The 16,704-nt window shown below is 37.8% G+C and overlaps 1 protein-coding gene across 9 annotated transcripts in view; it reads left to right on the top strand.

The window, feature by feature from the left end:
- Positions 1-1,026: 1,026 nt before the first annotated feature.
- Positions 1,027-16,704, top strand: part of HERC4 (HECT and RLD domain containing E3 ubiquitin protein ligase 4) — a 134,160-nt gene continuing 118,482 nt past the window's right edge. For 2 of the 9 annotated variants that reach the window (XM_032608095.1, XM_032608091.1), the window contains exons 1-2: positions 1,027-1,361; positions 3,153-3,457. In XM_032608095.1, coding sequence (XP_032463986.1) covers positions 3,232-3,457 — 226 coding nt within the window. In that variant the 5' untranslated portion in view covers positions 1,027-1,361; positions 3,153-3,231. Of the gene's footprint in view, positions 1,378-1,664; positions 1,683-3,152; positions 3,458-8,311; positions 8,393-8,420; positions 8,630-16,704 lie in introns of those variants that run through there. The other 7 variants (XR_004346176.1, XR_004346177.1, XM_032608093.1 and 4 more) reach the window with 6 other exon arrangements.

Genomic DNA, 16,704 nt, shown 5'->3' with positions numbered 1-16,704 from the left:
GAAGTATGGAGAAGATTCTCTGAGACCCCAAGAGACAACCAATCCTGCTGCCTCTTTGATTTCAGATTTCTGGCCTCCATAACTGTGAGACAATAAATTTCTGTTGTTTCAAGCCATCCAATTTGTAGTATAGTGTTACAGCAGCCCTAAGAAACTAAAACACATACATATTCTAGCACAAACACTTTCCAATCTGAAATATATTTTTCAGTGAGATAAAGAAACATGGCTTACCGTGGAATTCTTTCTAGGTTCTCAACATTCACTCTGAAGTCAAGGTACTAGAAAAGTCTGACATAAAATTTCAAGAGTGCCTTGTTTCAGGTTTTCCTCCTTGACTGGCCTAGGAAATCCGGAGTTTGTTTTTGTGAGGCAGGGACTCTAGCCATATACATTATTTAATTTTCTCTAAATGAAGGAGGCCCTGCATTATAAGTTTAGCTTCCAGGGAGAGTGCAGAAAGTGATGGCAGCCAACACTTTATCAGGAGCCTGAACTGGTGGTGTTGATATTTAATGCCAGTAGGCTCCATCATTGCTGCAATACATCTGGCATCCTCAGAATAGCTCCAGTTGGGGCTAAGGGATAAAATAAAAGACTTCAACAACCTTTATATCCGTATTTGTGATGTTTTATCTGCTACTTAAAATTCTCCTTGGATAAAGGTGGAATAAAATAATAGAAACTGGAACTAATAGGCAAAAAGACAACCTAGCCAAAAAAGGAAGAGATTTTTTTCACTAAAAGGCCCTAGTGCACGCTGAAACGCTGTGACAAGACACACCAAACACCTCCATTTGTCTTGCAAATTCCAACTTCTGTGCTTGGCATTTTTCTCTTAAGGCAAGGGAAAGCACCACACTGCGCAGGCGCCCGGGTCGGTGCGCCCTGGGAGGATTCCGGCGCAGGCGCGCGGGCCACGAAGTGGGCGGGCTCGCGCGCGTGCTCCGCGGTTCACTTCCGGCCGACGCCGACCCCCTCCCCCTCACCCCGCGTTGCCTCCTCCCTCTCTCCCTTCTCCTCCCCAGTCTGCCCCAACTCTTCCCCACCCCTAACGCTCTCCGCCTCGCTCGCCTCCTGTCCTTCCCCTCCCGCTCCATCCGGGTCGCTGACGGCTGGCTCTGGGCTAGAGAGCAGTGGCGGCTGCTTTTCTCTGAGGAACCCGGTAAAGTTTCACAGGAGCCGAGAAGGTGAGCCGCGGAGCAGCTTCACCGGCGCCGGAGGAGCTCTGGTGTTCGCAGCCACTGGCTGAAGGAGGAGGGTCCGGGAGCTGGAGACCTGTCTCAGCTGCTGCGCTGCCTCCCTCTTGCGGGAGGCGCCGCCCCCAGCCGCCCTGGGCTTCCCCTGCCTTGAGGGGCCGGGTGAGTCGTTGCCCCGGTGGGTTCGGGGGCGTGTGACGGCGTTAGGGAGGGGGCTGGGCGGATACAGGCCGGCCTGGCGCTGGGTGCTTTCTCAGCGTTTCCTCGGGCGGGGGTGGGGGGACGAGGGCAGTGTCGGGCCCCCTGGCCCGGGGGCTGGAATGTCGCACCTCCCCGGGGAAGGGCCTCCCTGGGACAAGGGCCGCCGAGGTGCCGAGCCTCGTGCGCCGGCCTCTGCGGCTACTGCGAGCGGACGGCTGCAGCAGTTGACTGGCCGGCCCGCGAGGTTGGGTGTGTGCAGATGATTTCTCTCTCCCGGTCCCCGTAAGCTGATCTCAGTGCATATTCAGGGAATGATGGGAATAAACTGCTTCTGTTTCCCCTACCTGTTGCTGGCAAGAGGACGCCTTTCCCATTACCCCTCTTTTTTAAAGAAAAGGATTAAACCTCGTACGTTGGAATTTGGGGTGTTGTCCTGTCCTCTCCTTAAAAAAACAAAACAAAAACCGGGAAGACAGTGCAGAACTCTCGGGACCTATCGGGTTCTGATGCCCCCAAAAGAATAAAATCAAACTTTTCTTAATGGATGGGTCATGGATGGAATGAGACAGCTTCAGCACTTGCTAGCCCGCACTTAGGAAAGTTGGGTTTTGAAACTTCTTAGGTTCTGTGTAAGGAATGTGGGTACCTACACGGGAATAAGGCTGACTTCCTGTAATTGTGTTATTTAGTAACGCGATATATCTAAAAATCTGTGTAGGTTTAGATGAAGTGGACTCTTTGTTATCCGTGTCTATATAAGCGAAGAAATATTCAGTCACCGTACTGGAAAGTTCTACAGATTTCGCCACCAAACTCTCAGTGTCCCAGTCCGCATTTCTATTCTTGAAAAATCGGCAGTGCCGGAGTTATTTGCAGTTTTTTTTCCATCTTCAAATAATTGTCTTAGGGGTATAGATAGATGTAGATCGCCTTCGGGAGATATTTTTCAGTCATGGTTCCCACTCGAAATAGAAAATGTTGAATTTTGGGGGAGAGTCTTGATCTTTAAACTGCATACTTTTGTATTATAATTAGGTACACTGATTGAGTTTTTAAATTAAATTAGTAGTGAGGTCAGAGTGTTAATATTTTGATTTGTAAAGTATGATCTTTGGAGGTGATTTTCTTAATATCAAAGCTTACCTAGAGAACTGTAATTTTATCTGGGGCCTGTTAGTTGGAAGAGTCTTTTAAGTTGTGGGAAACAAAGTTTCCATTATTGGCTTTATTTCTAGTACAGATAAGAACTTCAGTTTTCTGTTAATGTGGAGGTAGGTGTTAGAAAATCTAATTATTCTGTGACTTGAGGGAGATTGCAAGGTTTTATGTTTCTGTAGTTGGCTAAATTTTTCACTGAGTATATATCTGATTTTGGGGCCAGTGGATAGATGTCATATTTCTTGCTCCCACTGAAATTATTCAAAGCAAAAAGGAAAAAAAAGATTAACTTCATCAGGATACTTAATATTTCAATTTGATTAGTCTATTATAAGGCAACAAAAAGTCAAAACTAGTTAATATTTAGATTTTGCAAAGAATCATGGGGAGTGATGTATTTTTCCTAAACATTTCTGTATGATAATTTAAAAAATATACAACTGATTGGTTTTTGAAATTGAATGATACTTCTGTAACATTATAAAGTAAATTTCATGTTTACTACATAGTGATTATTGTAGCCTAGTACTTGAAAGAGCAGTTATACATTATGTTTCCTTTGAAGTCATATTAACTTTTTTTCTATCTTCTCAGACATAGGGATACCTCCAACTTGCCAGTGTTTCAGAAGGGAGTGTTTTATTGAAACTGGAAGACCAAAAGAATTACAAACATGTTGTGCTGGGGAAATGCATCTTTTGGACAGCTAGGTTTGGGTGGAATTGATGAAGAAATTGTACTAGAGCCCAGAAAAAGTGACTTTTTTATAAATAAAAAGGTTCGAGATGTAGGATGTGGACTCAGACATACTGTATTTGTTCTGGATGATGGAACAGTATACACATGTGGATGTAATGATCTAGGGCAGCTAGGTCATGAAAAATCGAGAAAGAAACCAGGTAAGTTGAAAATTTTTTTGTTTGCTATTTCTAATAATTATATCATTTAAGTTTGAAATGTCAAACAATTTCTCTAGTCCTAAACCCATGTTTTCTTTTTATCAGGCTTTAAAAGCAAACCAGGCATTAAATAGATCCTTTACAGTTTGCATGCTTCTAAGTAATTATTTTGTGGTTTCTTTTTTTAACAACTGCTACTATAAACCCTTATTTTTTTTTTTATTCTTTTTTTTTTTTTTTGCGGTACGCGGGCCTCTCACTGTTGTGGCCTCTCCCGTTGCGGAGCACAGGCTCCGGACGCGCAGGCTCAGCTGCCATGGCTCACGGGCCTAGCGGCTCACGGGCCTAGCGGCTCCGCGGCATGTGGGATCTTCGCGGACCGGGTCACGAACCCGCGTCCCCTGCATCGACAGGCGGACTCTCAACCACTGCGCCACCAGGGAAGCCCTACAAACCCTTATTGTATGAAGCTGTGGTTTCAGAACATAATTATGGTGATGTAAAACAATAGCGAAAACCAGCCTGCAGTGTATAGATCTTCTTTGGTACTAAGTATATTGGTATAGAATATACAGTATGTAGGTCCTCTTTTATCAGTACTGGTCAGCCACCCTGGGCAGATTTTATTTTTTATCTTCTTCTTTTTTTAGGGGGGGGGCAGATTTTATTTTATTTTATATTTATATTTTTATTTTTTGCGGTACGCGGGCCTCTCACTGCTGTGGCCTCTCCCGTCGCGGAGCACAGACTGCGGACACGCAGGCTCAGCGGCCATGGCTCACGGGCCCAGCCGCTCCGCGGCATGTGGGATCTTCCCGGACCGGGGCACGAACCCGTGTCCCCTGCATCGGCAGGCGGACTGTCAACCACTGTGCCACCAGGGAAGCCCTGGGCAGATTTTAAATGCATAATTTACTGTGTTGTATTCCATGTATCAGAAAGGGGGAAAATTAAGATGAAAGCTTTTTACTTTCACTTAGTTGCTGAAAATATAATCCTAAGTATTCTCTTGTTCTTCCTATTATATTTTAAATACATGATTTCATTTAGTTTGAAATATCTTTTATTTCCCTAGTATCTTACTTTCAAGTAATAACACTAGCTATTAAAAGTTTTGTGTCTATGAGATGTCCTGATTATGTAGTAGCCATACGAACCAAATTTAGAATAATTTGTAGGGTAATGAGAATTTTGAGGAATTTGGTCACATTTCATGTTCTGTTTTCCTGGATATACATATTTTAAGGTCAAATATTACCACATTTAGAAAAATTGTTATGTGAATTGCACTTTCAGTTGTGTTAACTAAAAGTTAATTCTTAAGATGGCAAATTCAGATAAGATTACAGCTGTACTGATTTACAGTTTCTTTTAACTTTAACAATAATGGCACCTCAGTATTTTCTATGGCAGTTATCTTTCTTTACCACGTCATTATTTAAGTGGTTTCTATTGTTAGTCTACTTTTGAGAGGTTAATATAAGTGTAATAAGGTATTAAATTAAGGTATGTTACTCTTTTTTCATACCATCTCACCACCATGCCCAGCCTCACTTTTCTAACTTGTAAATTATGGTGTAGTTTTCATCCTTCGTTGATAGGGTTTTAATCTCTTTTCTTCTGCCTTGATTTGTAATTTAATTTTTTTGGATGAATGGTAGTGATGCTTAATACAATAGGTTTAATTATTGCAAAACTCAAGGTAAATCGTAGTTTTCTTGTACTCTACCTCATGAAGAATATTCTATGGAATCTTATCAGATTTTCATGATCTTAGGCATTGAGGTTGTCATGTTGTTAGACATGAATGGTAATTTATTGATATGTATTTGTTATCACTGCTTCAGAGGCAGATGGATCCTTTACCTTTTTTGCTTAGCTTGGAATGCTGCCTCAGGTTGAGATTTTCATGGTATTGGGGCTGTTACTATTCTTATACTTAACATGCCCCTCAGAAATAACTGAACATATCTCTGTATTGCTTTAGTAATTTCTCAGAGGACTCAGGGCAAGTAGAAAGTAGAAAGCTAGCAAAAAGAAATTGCCAATATAGTTACTGAAATTTACTAAGATTTACATTTTTTAAATGTTATTAAACATCTGTTCTGTGTCCAACACAAGGGTGATAGACGCTGTGCACTAATAGTATAATGATTATTATAGTGCCTGGAACAGCTTTTAACCCTATAGGTGAGGTTCTGAGAAACTTAACTAGCCAGAAGAGGCTTCTTTGTGGTCATGCTGACACTGTGATGATTACGTTGTGACATTTATATCACTCTATTGATTCATCGTGGAAGCAATATTTGGCGATATAAAGTTGGGAGGGTGGGTTCACCTGATTTTTGATACCTGTTTAGGATTGCCTTGTTGTCCAGAGTACATCACAGTCTATGGAATAGAAAAATGAAAGGCATAAACTTTGTCTTTGAAAAATTTAGAGCCTGGGTTGGGCATTAAGGCATATGTAAATGAAATAACTAGAGAGAATTGAAATTTGACCTGATGTGGTATGTATTTTGAGACTGGGAAGTTTAAATGATGGGAAATGTCATTGTGGGATAGAATTGAAGAGTTCTGGGAGAAAATGAAGCCTTAAGTTTAATTCAATGATTGGTCACATAAATAGCCAGAAGATAAATCTAGAGCTGAAATAGTTTTATGGAAGAGAATCCTTATCCTGAGAAAAACTTTTTATTGCTAGAAGTCCAGATTCAATGATGTATTGAAGTGTACCTAGTTAAAGAGGTAGGAAAAAGTAAAAGTTCAAAGGGAGGTAGGTAGTTGCTCTGATAGGAGCTTAATCTTTTTTTTTTTTTTTTTTTTTTTTTTTTTTTAGGAGCTTAATCTTTTAACCTCAGTTTTGATTTAAGGGGATTGAGTGGAAAATGTAATAATGTTTTTAACCAAAATTATTTCTCTTTGGAATAATTCCTTAATGATTTAAATATACTCCTTTTCTAGCCTTTTTTTTTTTTTTAATTTGTGAGTTTGAGGAATGAATTAGAAGATACAGAGTTCTCATTTAATTGCTTTTGAAGTCTTTGGGTAACAGAATGAGTCTGGTTGAATTTTAGGACCATGTAATAAACAATAGTTCACTTCATCAGAGCTTTAAACTTGTGTCATGAAGAAAGCAAACAGAAAGCTAAGAATTGTTTTCTTATAGAGATTGGCTTTATAAGCATACTGAATATTAAGAAGTAAAAGAGAAAGAGGTCGCCTCATTCATTAAGGATAAGCTATTCTTGAGAGTCATGGTAACGTCCTGGAGGACTCAGCCTTACAGTGTAGTAAATAGATTTGACCTATGGCCTGTTGGGAGAAGTTTCCATTCTGGACATTCTAGTAACCACATGGGAAGATTTCACTGATTTCCTTTATTATACCAAGAGTGCAGATTACATCCATGTTCATCTCCGTTCTCTTGTATATGTATAATCCTTGCTGTCACTACTAGCTCTTTCTGAACTATTTCCAGAGAAGTGAACATCTATTTCACTTTCATGTATGTATTTTTCCTTCATAGGAATTTTTTTAAACCTTTTAAAATCTAGAGGCGCTCAGTTTTTTCCTTAATTCGTAGCTAATAGGTAAATAGTATATTTAATCTTCAAAGTGCTAGGTCAGTCCACCTAAATAAAGTGTTAGTTTTATTTTTGTACTTCCAGATTTGCTTCTGGAAATTTTAAGATAACATTTAGAAAGTGTACTTTTCTTAATAAGATTATTTACTGTGTATCCACCATAGGTAGAATTTGGTGTCCATGGACCTAAATATATGTTTTACACACCTGTTTCCATTTGTTTTGTGTTAGAAACAGTGCTAAACTATTTTATGTCCATAATTTGAAAATAATGTGATACAGTTTGTTAAAAATGACTGTTTTAATAGCGTTTTATGGTGTACAAAGTTCTTTTGCATAGATTATGTATCTTATTTAATCCTCACAACAGTCTTGCTTGTTAGCTAGGGCAGGTGTTATGGTCCCCCTTTTTCAGATGAGGAAACTGAAGTTAAAAGAGCTTAACCACTAGAATAGTAAATATTAAGAGAACATTCTAAACCCTGTGGTTTTATCTTTATCCCACAAAGTTTTGCCCCTGCCATATTTAGAAGGTAGAGGAATATTTATTCAAGGAGGAAACTAGTTTACATCATTATTTTAATGTAATTCTGAGGGTTTAAAAAACTCTTAAAAATTACTATTTTATGACTAAAGGTGTACAGTGATGACATCATGTTTTTTTAATCCCTCCCCAGTCCCTTCCCTGTGCATAAATTCAAAGAGAAGCCATTTTAGGAACTGTGTAAGAAGGTTGAGAATTCTAGTTTCAGATGTAATATTGTATCAACATTAACTAAAAATTCAAATATATATGTTTTATTCTTGAACTGAAGACTGACTTCATTGCAAAGCCAGTAATAGATAAAGTTTTGAATAGTATGATAAAATTTTTTGTAGCTTGTGCTCAACTCTTCTACTGAAGATAAAAATATTATGAGCATTGATTCTGTTTTTTGTGGCCCAAAATGGTAATTTCTACTGTTGATCGTTCCAATAAAAACATTTTGGTCATATAGCAGTAATTTGCTTGCCTTTCTTGCTTCTTCATTTTCTGACCTGCTCTCTCTTTTCATAAAACATAAATCTATAAATGAACTCCTTAAAATATAGTTGAAATTTAAAAAGTAATATAGGAAAATAAATGTATAAATATGGGAAATAAAATTGTTCATATAAGAGTGGATTAAAAAATTCAAATAATCCCATATATTCCTTAATGAACCAAAGAAGCTCATTATGTTTTATAACTACTAATTTTCATAATACCTTTTAAGGAAGAGAAGGATGTGGATGATATGAAGACTTGAAAAAATAATTACTTGGTTCAGGAATGGAGGCTTGCTTTGGATGCTTTACTTTGAGAAAGGTTAGTGTCCAAGAATCACAGTGTTGAGGGTAGGGAAAAAAAATCATAATGCAAACAGATGACTACTGTTAGAGAGATGTATAATAATACTTTACTTTGTGTAGGACCCTACATCTGAGGAATTTCAAGAGCATTACACAATAACTCATGGTTCCTTTCAAAATGCTTGTGACACAATTTGCAAGAATTATCCTCATCTTAGGGGATAAATTTACGGAGAAATGGCAGCACAAGTTGGTAAGTAACTTGTCAAAACAGCAGGTGACTGGTGAACAGCTATAAATTGAATCTGAAAATTTTAAGTCTACCAGTCTCCTACCTTATTCACTAAATTGTGCTTATGTTTAGAATTATTTACAGTAGTATCTTCTATTTGAGGCAGATCAAATACTAATGCACAGATTGTTTTTTTGCCATTCTATTGATGGCCTATTGAAATGAATCATTATTTTACCAAGATGCTTGCATTGTGATACCACTTTGGTATTTCATCATAACCTTGTGTGGTATGAAGAATATTTAAGCAAAGGAACAAAAACTTACTGTGGTAACACACAGTCTTCTTTCCTCTGTTATATATCATATTCTCTATCTCTTTGTTGTCTAATGCTGTGCTGTGCTACTATCCAAGGTCCATAGTAACTGCCAGGCAGAACTGATTTGGTGGCTAACATTGGAACTTGGGTTAATTATGTTGTATCAAGTCTGCCATGTATCTCTCTGTAGGATGCATTGGTTTGGTGAATGCTTTATAAAACCATTAACCCACAGAGAAGCAATGATAGTAGTAGATGCCTAATCTGAACAGTCTAACAAATAGGGGCTTCTTTAAATGATTTTGAACCAATGATTTTCTCTTTGTGTTTGGTATGTTAGTGTTTTTTTCTGATTGGAAGTGAGCCACATATGTTCCTTGAAAGAACAGGAGTATGGAAAGTTTCACAGTTTGAGCAGTTACTAAGGATTCTTGTTACAGATGATAGCCAAGATGGTCTAGGTTCTATCACCTTAGTATAAGTACAGTCGTCTCTCAGAATCCGTGGAGGATTGGTTCCAGGAGCCTCGAAGATACCAAAGTCCATGGATGCTCAAGTCCCTTATATAAAATGGCATAGTATTTGCATATAACCTACACATATATTTTAAATCATTTCTAGATTACTTATAATACCTAATACAATGTAAATAGCTATAAATACAATGTAAATGATATGTAAATAGCTGCTGGCATGGGAAATTCAAGTTTTGCTTTTTGGAAATTTCTGGAATTTTTTTTTTTTCCCCAAATACAGTTGACCTTTGAACAACATGGGTGTTGGGGGTACTGATCCCCCATGCAAGTGAAAGGCTCCATACTGCTATCTCTGCCTTAAGAACAAAGGGATTGAAAGTGACTCACCCAAGGGCAAGAAGCTGAAACAGTTTGGATAGAATCAGAACTCAAACCCTAGCTTTATTATTCCACATTTTGTGATCTCTGAGCATAAACTTTTCCCTTACACAAAGATCTGTAAAATGAGAATACAGGCATTATATTTATTGAAGTAAACCGATGTATAAGTGGATCCTTGCAGTTCAAACCCATCTTGTTCAAGGGTCAGCTGTACTTTCCATCCACGTGTTGGTTGAATGCTGAGATGCAGAGCTCACGGATAAGGAGGGCCGACTGTATTCTTTGGGTTTCATGTCCCCAATATGTCACATGAGTGTAGCACTGTTGTTAGAGCTCATTTCTCACAAACCCCATGTTTTTTGTTTTTTGTTTTTTCCCCGGTACGCGGGCCTCTCACTGTTGTGGCCTCTCCTATTGCGGAGCACAGGCTCCGGACGCGCAGGCTCAGCGGCCATGGCTCACGGGCCTAGCCGCTCCGCGGCATGTGGGATCTTCCCAGACCGGGGCACGAACCTGTGTCCCCTGCATCGGCAGGCGGACTCTCAACCACTGCGCCACCAGGGAAGCTCCCGCATTATTTTTAAAATCGCTTTGAAGAAATAAATCAAGTCTCATTTCATAGATGTTAAGTTTTCCTAGGCTGTAAGGCATATCATGTACTTGGGATACATATTAAAACTAATAGAGAACATGTATTCAGCCATTGTTATAGGGTTTCTTTGGACTAGGATTGTGTTAAGTGAGTAGAAAAGTGAGAAACATTAATAAAGAATCCGTATTAAAAAGCTCATGGTTTATCTTATTTCAGCTTCTATGGTTTTTTTTTTCCCCCATGCTGATGGAACTTAAAAGGCAATAATTATTCATTATTATCTTAATGAATTGTTGTGATTCCTTTACATGCTAGAAAGATCTGTGCTGTGTACAGTTGTATTACTGGAGTTAATTTTGTTAAAAGGGAAATTTCTTGAATTTTGGTGGCTTTCTTTAAACCATAATAATTTATTTACCTGGAATTACTCTTTTTTCTTCAGTTCTAGTATGGCAGAATTTTATTTTAGCTTTCCTTGGCCATAAGGAAAACATTCTATAATTCTTTAGTAATGTATTTTTCACGTTATTTTAAAATACCTTATTTCTTTATTAATGTCTAAGTTTAGTTTCATTTTATTCCTTTGCTGGGTGTCATACTATTCTGAAATAGCACATTTTTAGTTTTTCATAGTTTTATTACGTATTCTTTTTTAAAAACTTATTTATTTTTAGTTTTGGCTGCGTTGGGTCTTCGTTTCTGCATGCGGGCTTTCTCTAGCTGCGGTGAGTGGGGGGGCTACTCTTCGTTGCAGTGCACGGGCTTCTCATTGTGGTGGCTTCTCTTGCTGTGGAGCATGGGCTCTAGGCACACGGGCTTCAGTAGTTGTGGCTTGGGGGCTCTAGAGCACAGGCTCAGTACTTGTGGCACACGGGCTTAGTTGCTCCACGGCATGTGAGATCTTCCCAGACCAGGGCTTGAACCCGTGTCCCCTGTGTTGGCAGGTGGATTCTTAACCACTGCGCCACCAGGGAAGTCCCTTATTACATATTCTTGGGAGGGGAATCAGGAAATATAGGGAAAATAAAAATCAACCATAATGCCATCATGCACAGATAAATACTGCCATCATTTGACAGTTTTTCTATACTCATATATGTTTCCGATTATGGACTGGGAATATGTTTTTCCTTATCAACTTTTTTTTTTCAGTAATAATTTAATAACACTTTAGTAAATATTTCCCCATGGTTTTAAAATACTGTTTAGGGATATTTTAATGATTATTTAACCTTTCATCATTTTTTAAAAAATGTATTTATTTTATTTATATTTGCTGCGTTGCATCTTCGTTGCTGCACCTGGGCTTTCTCTAGTTGCAGCGAGCGGGGGCTACTCTTCGTTGTGGTGCGCAGGCTTCTCATTGCAGTGGCTTCTCTTGTTGTGGAGCACGGGCTCTAGGCGGGCAGGCTTCAGTAGTTGTGGCACGTGGGCTCTATAGAGTGCAGGCTCAGTAGTTGTGGCTCGTGGGCTCTAGAGCGCTGGCTCAGTAGTTGTGGCACGTGGGCTTTGTTGCTCCGCGACATGTGGGATCTTCCTGGACCAGGGCTCGAACCTGTGTCCCCTCCGTTGGCAGGCAGATTCTTAACCACTGCACCACCAGGGAAGTCCCCAAGGAAACAAAGGTTTTGAAGTCACAAGATGCAGTCACATAGAAGTTCTTGATTTCACTAATAGCTGAAATAATTGTAACTATAAGTTGTATATGTGCTGGCATGTAGGCAAGAGCCCCTGGGAAATGTGCCCTGTGAGAGAATGATGTTGCTTCTGTGAAGGAGAAATGAAAGTGAGGAAGGAATAGGGTAAGGCTAAAAGAGACCCTGAGGACCCTTAGGAGTTTTTGAAGACAATTGGAGGAAAGTTTAGGTGCTTTACCTATAAATTCTGGAATCTAAAAAATAAAACAAACTAGTGAAGATAACAAAAAAGAAACAGACTCAGAGATACTGAGCACAAACTAGTGGTTACAGGTGAGGAGAGGGAAGGAAGGAGGGGCAAGATAGGGGTAGGGAATTAAGAGGCACTACTCTGTATAAAATAAATAAGCTACAAAGATATATTGTGCAGCACAGGGAATATAGCCAATATTTTATAACTATAAATGGAGTATAATCTTTAAAAATTGTGAATCACTATGTTGTACACTTGAAACTTAGATAATATTGTAAATCACCTATACCTCAATTAAAAAACAAAACCTAGTGGAAACAAGATTCAATTAGATGTCAACAGTCAAAGCAAAGGCAGCATTTACAATAGCAAGAAAAAGACAAAATGACTTAGGCATAACCTAAGAAATGTGTGAGACATAATATGAAGAAGACTTGAAAGTACGTACGAGGGATAGAAAAAACTTGAAAAATTGAAACCACATTTGTGGATGGGAATACTCAACCTACATAGACCTTTCAGTTTCTCTAAAATTAATATCAGTTTAATATGATCCTGATAAAAATAGCAAGTGTTTTATTTTTCCCCCCCCCCAGGAACTTGACAAATGGATTCTCTAGTTCATATGGAAAATGTAAACCAATGTAGCCAGGAAAACTCTGAAAAACAAGGGCGAAATATATGTGTGTATATATATATATAGTAACATATTTTAATTTTAAAGCCTTGGTAGTTAAAACTGTCCCACAAATAGACATATTAAATAAAATAGAATAGAAAGCCCAGACATAAACTAATCAACGGAGAAAAAAATTCAAGTGAGGGATAGTCAATAAATGATCTTGGTATAAGTAGGAGCATCGTCTAGGGAATAAAAGAGTTGGATTAATACCTCACGCCATGTATGTATTGGATAAATTCCAAATGAATCACATATTTAAATGTAAAGGTTACAATGATAAATGTGCTCAAAGAAAACATGGACTAATTATTTTAAAATTATTTTGGAGTCAGGAAATCCTTTCTGAATTGTGAAAAGATAAAGTAAACTGCATGGAAGTAAAAATAATTTTGCTATGTAGAAGTCACTGTAAAAGTTAAAAGACAAATAGGAAATATTTATGAATTTTAATATTTATATTGAAATCAAAATGCAAGTCTCCGAGATATAAAGCACTCCTAGAAATTGATGAGATAAGGAGAAGACAGTAGCAAAATGGGCAAAGGATAGGAAGAGGCACTTCACAGAAAAGGAAATACAAATGACTTTTAAACAGTGAATACTCTTCAGCCTCATTCATACTAAGAGAAATGCAGAAGACTATGTGTATGACTGGGGTACCATCTCTATAGTGAGGCTGTCAGTAAATAAGTGTTCATAGGTTGTTAGTGTAAATTGATAAACCCTTATGAGGGTTATTTTGCCAGCATGTATCAGAATTACAAATGCACAAACCCTTTCTCCAAGAAGTCCAAGAGTATAGCCCTTGATTTGATAGCTATGTTTGTACATATACGAAATGAGTGTTGCTGCAACATTGTTTATAATAGCAAATATTAGAAACAATCTTATGACAGTCTGTTGGGAACTGGTCAAATAATTCAGTCAGTGTAATGCTATATAGTTATGAAGAGAATGAAGGAGTTTTTTGCATACTAATATAGAAAGAGCTCTAAGATAAATTAAGTAAAAAGAGCAAGGTGTAGACCATTGTGTATAAAGCTGTATTTTGGATTAAAAAAAGACAAATATACATTTGTATTCGCTTATAGATATATTAAGAAAAACCCTGGAAGAATATATCCAACTAATAATGGGTATATTTATTCTTGGTGCAGAGGTAAGATAAGGGGTGAGAACTAGACTGGTAGAAGACATGGATGATAGACACAGATTTTTCCCTACATGTATTTAAAAAAAAATGTAGACATATTATCTGTTAATTTTTTTAAAATAAAAGGGTAGGCTCTGGAATTAGAGTGCTTGGATACAAATCCTGGCTCTTTCACTTCTTAACTATGTTATCTTGGGCACATAGCTTAGTCTCTGTGTTAAGTATTCGCTTCTGTAAAATTAGGATAATCATGCCAAGGGTGGTTGTAAGGGATTAAGTGAGATATCACATGAAGTGCAAAGAACAATGCCTAGCATGTGGTAAGTGCTCAATAAACGTTTTCTAAAAAGAAAAAAGCCATTAATGTAGTGTGAGAATGTAATTTTAGGTAAGCCTTACACTGAAGTGGCTATATGCTTGAGATAGACAATACGTATCTTTTCATTTAGAACTGAAATTCAGGCATTTATTCAACAGAGGATGTCTACTTTGTCCTAGACGTTGTGCTAACCATGAAAGTACTTATGTTTAGTCTTCAGTTACCTTTTGGAGCTCATATTCAAAAATTATACCAAAATTTCCCAAAAATATATGTTTGTTTTGTTTAGAGGTAATGTTATATCAGAGCAAGATATAAAATAAATTCAATTCCTTTACTGTTAGACTAAAGATATAGTAATAACAGAAAAAACATAGATGCCTTTTTTGTTCTTGTGAGAAGCACATAAATGATAGGAGTTAGAGTCATCGTTTATTTTCAAAAGTTTATTTACTGAAGAGTATTAATTAGAACATTTCTTGGTCCATTCAGGCTGCTACAACAAAATTACTATAGTCTGGGTGGTTTAAACAACAAACCTGTATTTCTCTCGTTTTTTTTTTTTTTTTTTCTCTCGGTTTTTGAGGCTGGGGAATCCAAGATCAAGGTAAGGTGCTAGCAGATTTGTTACCTAGTGAGGACTTGCTTCTTGGTTCTTAGATGGCCATCTTTTCATTATGTCCTTATATGGTAGAAGGGTGAGGGAGCTGTCTAAGAAAGGGCACTAATCATGAGGGCTTCACCCTTATGACCTAATTACCTCCTAAAGCCCTACCTCCTAATACCATAACATTGGGGGCTAGAATTTCAGCATATGAATTTGGGGGAGGGGGTGACAAACATACAGTCTATAACAGAAGGTATAGTTTGTGTACTGATATTTTGAGGAACAGACACTTAAATTCTGCTTATTCATACTTTTAAACCTGCCCCTCCCAAAGTGATAAGCTGACCTTTAAATTTAAATTTTTAAATTTGTAAACTGTTCTAAGAATGTGCATGTTGGATACGGTATGGTAAAGTCATTGTGGCCATAAAGGGAAGAGAGAATGAGGCTTGGAAGTTCATTATGCTCACTGGTTCCAGAGAGAGGAGGTCACTGCATGCCACACAGAGCTGCAGGGGAAGATACCAGGGTAGTCAGGAGGCAGAAAACAAGAGCTCAGGGGAGATTTTAAGGTTGTAGCCTTATTGAGGTTTTCCTGGGAAAGGCAAACTAGGCAGAATAAACAGATTAGGATTGGCTAGTTTGATTAATTCCTCCAGGCTTTGGTCTATAGGGTTGGTTTCTTGTTTCCTGATACCTGGCCCTGGGTTGATTTAAGGTAAGGGAGATATGGGTTTGGTGTGTGAGAGTTAGATAAGGAGATAGTTGGTGGAATGAACTCTGGATTGGTCAATTTGCATATGAAAGGCAGGTGTTGGTAGGCAAGTTGTTATCTTTAGGAATTAGCTAGTCCTGGGAGGCGCCGACTCTTCTGGTGTCTATGATCCCCTCCCCCCACCATTCCTATGTCAACATCAAGAATATAGAAAGTAAGAATATAGTTAATTGTCTCTGTGATGAATGAATGCCAAATATACAAAAAAGTATCTAAGAAAACACAGAACAAAAATTCTGGCAGTATATTCTGAGGGTTCATTCTTGCTAGTCTTAAAAAGAAATTGAAGTAAAGCAGTTATTTGATAGTATATTTATGTTGGAGTCTTTATATTTCAATTTTACTTCTCCTTTCCTCTTCAAAGCAGTTAATTTCAGCAGTTCCTAGCCATAAAGAAAGGACTGTCCTGAAGAAAAAATAATGTAAAGCCCTGAGTATTTATACGGTTTTAAGTATGTTTTGAAAATAGATTATTAAAACATAACCTTGTTGTTTAAGTATTATTAACAAAAGGACAACAGTTCAATCAGTAGGGAAATGTTTATATCTTAGTGCCTTTATCTGTGAAGTAGGGATGATGGTATACCTGTCTCATGATGTTTATGAGGATTAAATGAGATTAAACAAAGGGCTTAGCACAGTGCCAGGCACATAATCGTCTTGTTTATGTTACCTGTATGTAGGTAAGAATGCATAAAAGGGGTATGAGCTTGTAAACATATCCGTTATAAAGAATTTTTTAATCTAGTTGCATCTCCATATGAACATTATTATGGGCTGTCAACCAAGACATGTAAGTTACTGTATGTTAAGTTTTGGTTTTATCAAAGAACTTATTAAAATGTTTTCATGACTATGAGTTGTACCATTCCAAATTCTTATTGGTAATTATTGGTAATAA

Source organism: Phocoena sinus, chromosome 16 (assembly GCF_008692025.1).
Source record: "Phocoena sinus isolate mPhoSin1 chromosome 16, mPhoSin1.pri, whole genome shotgun sequence".
NCBI lineage: Eukaryota > Metazoa > Chordata > Mammalia > Artiodactyla > Phocoenidae > Phocoena > Phocoena sinus.
This window is presented reverse-complemented; position numbering and strand designations above follow the sequence as displayed.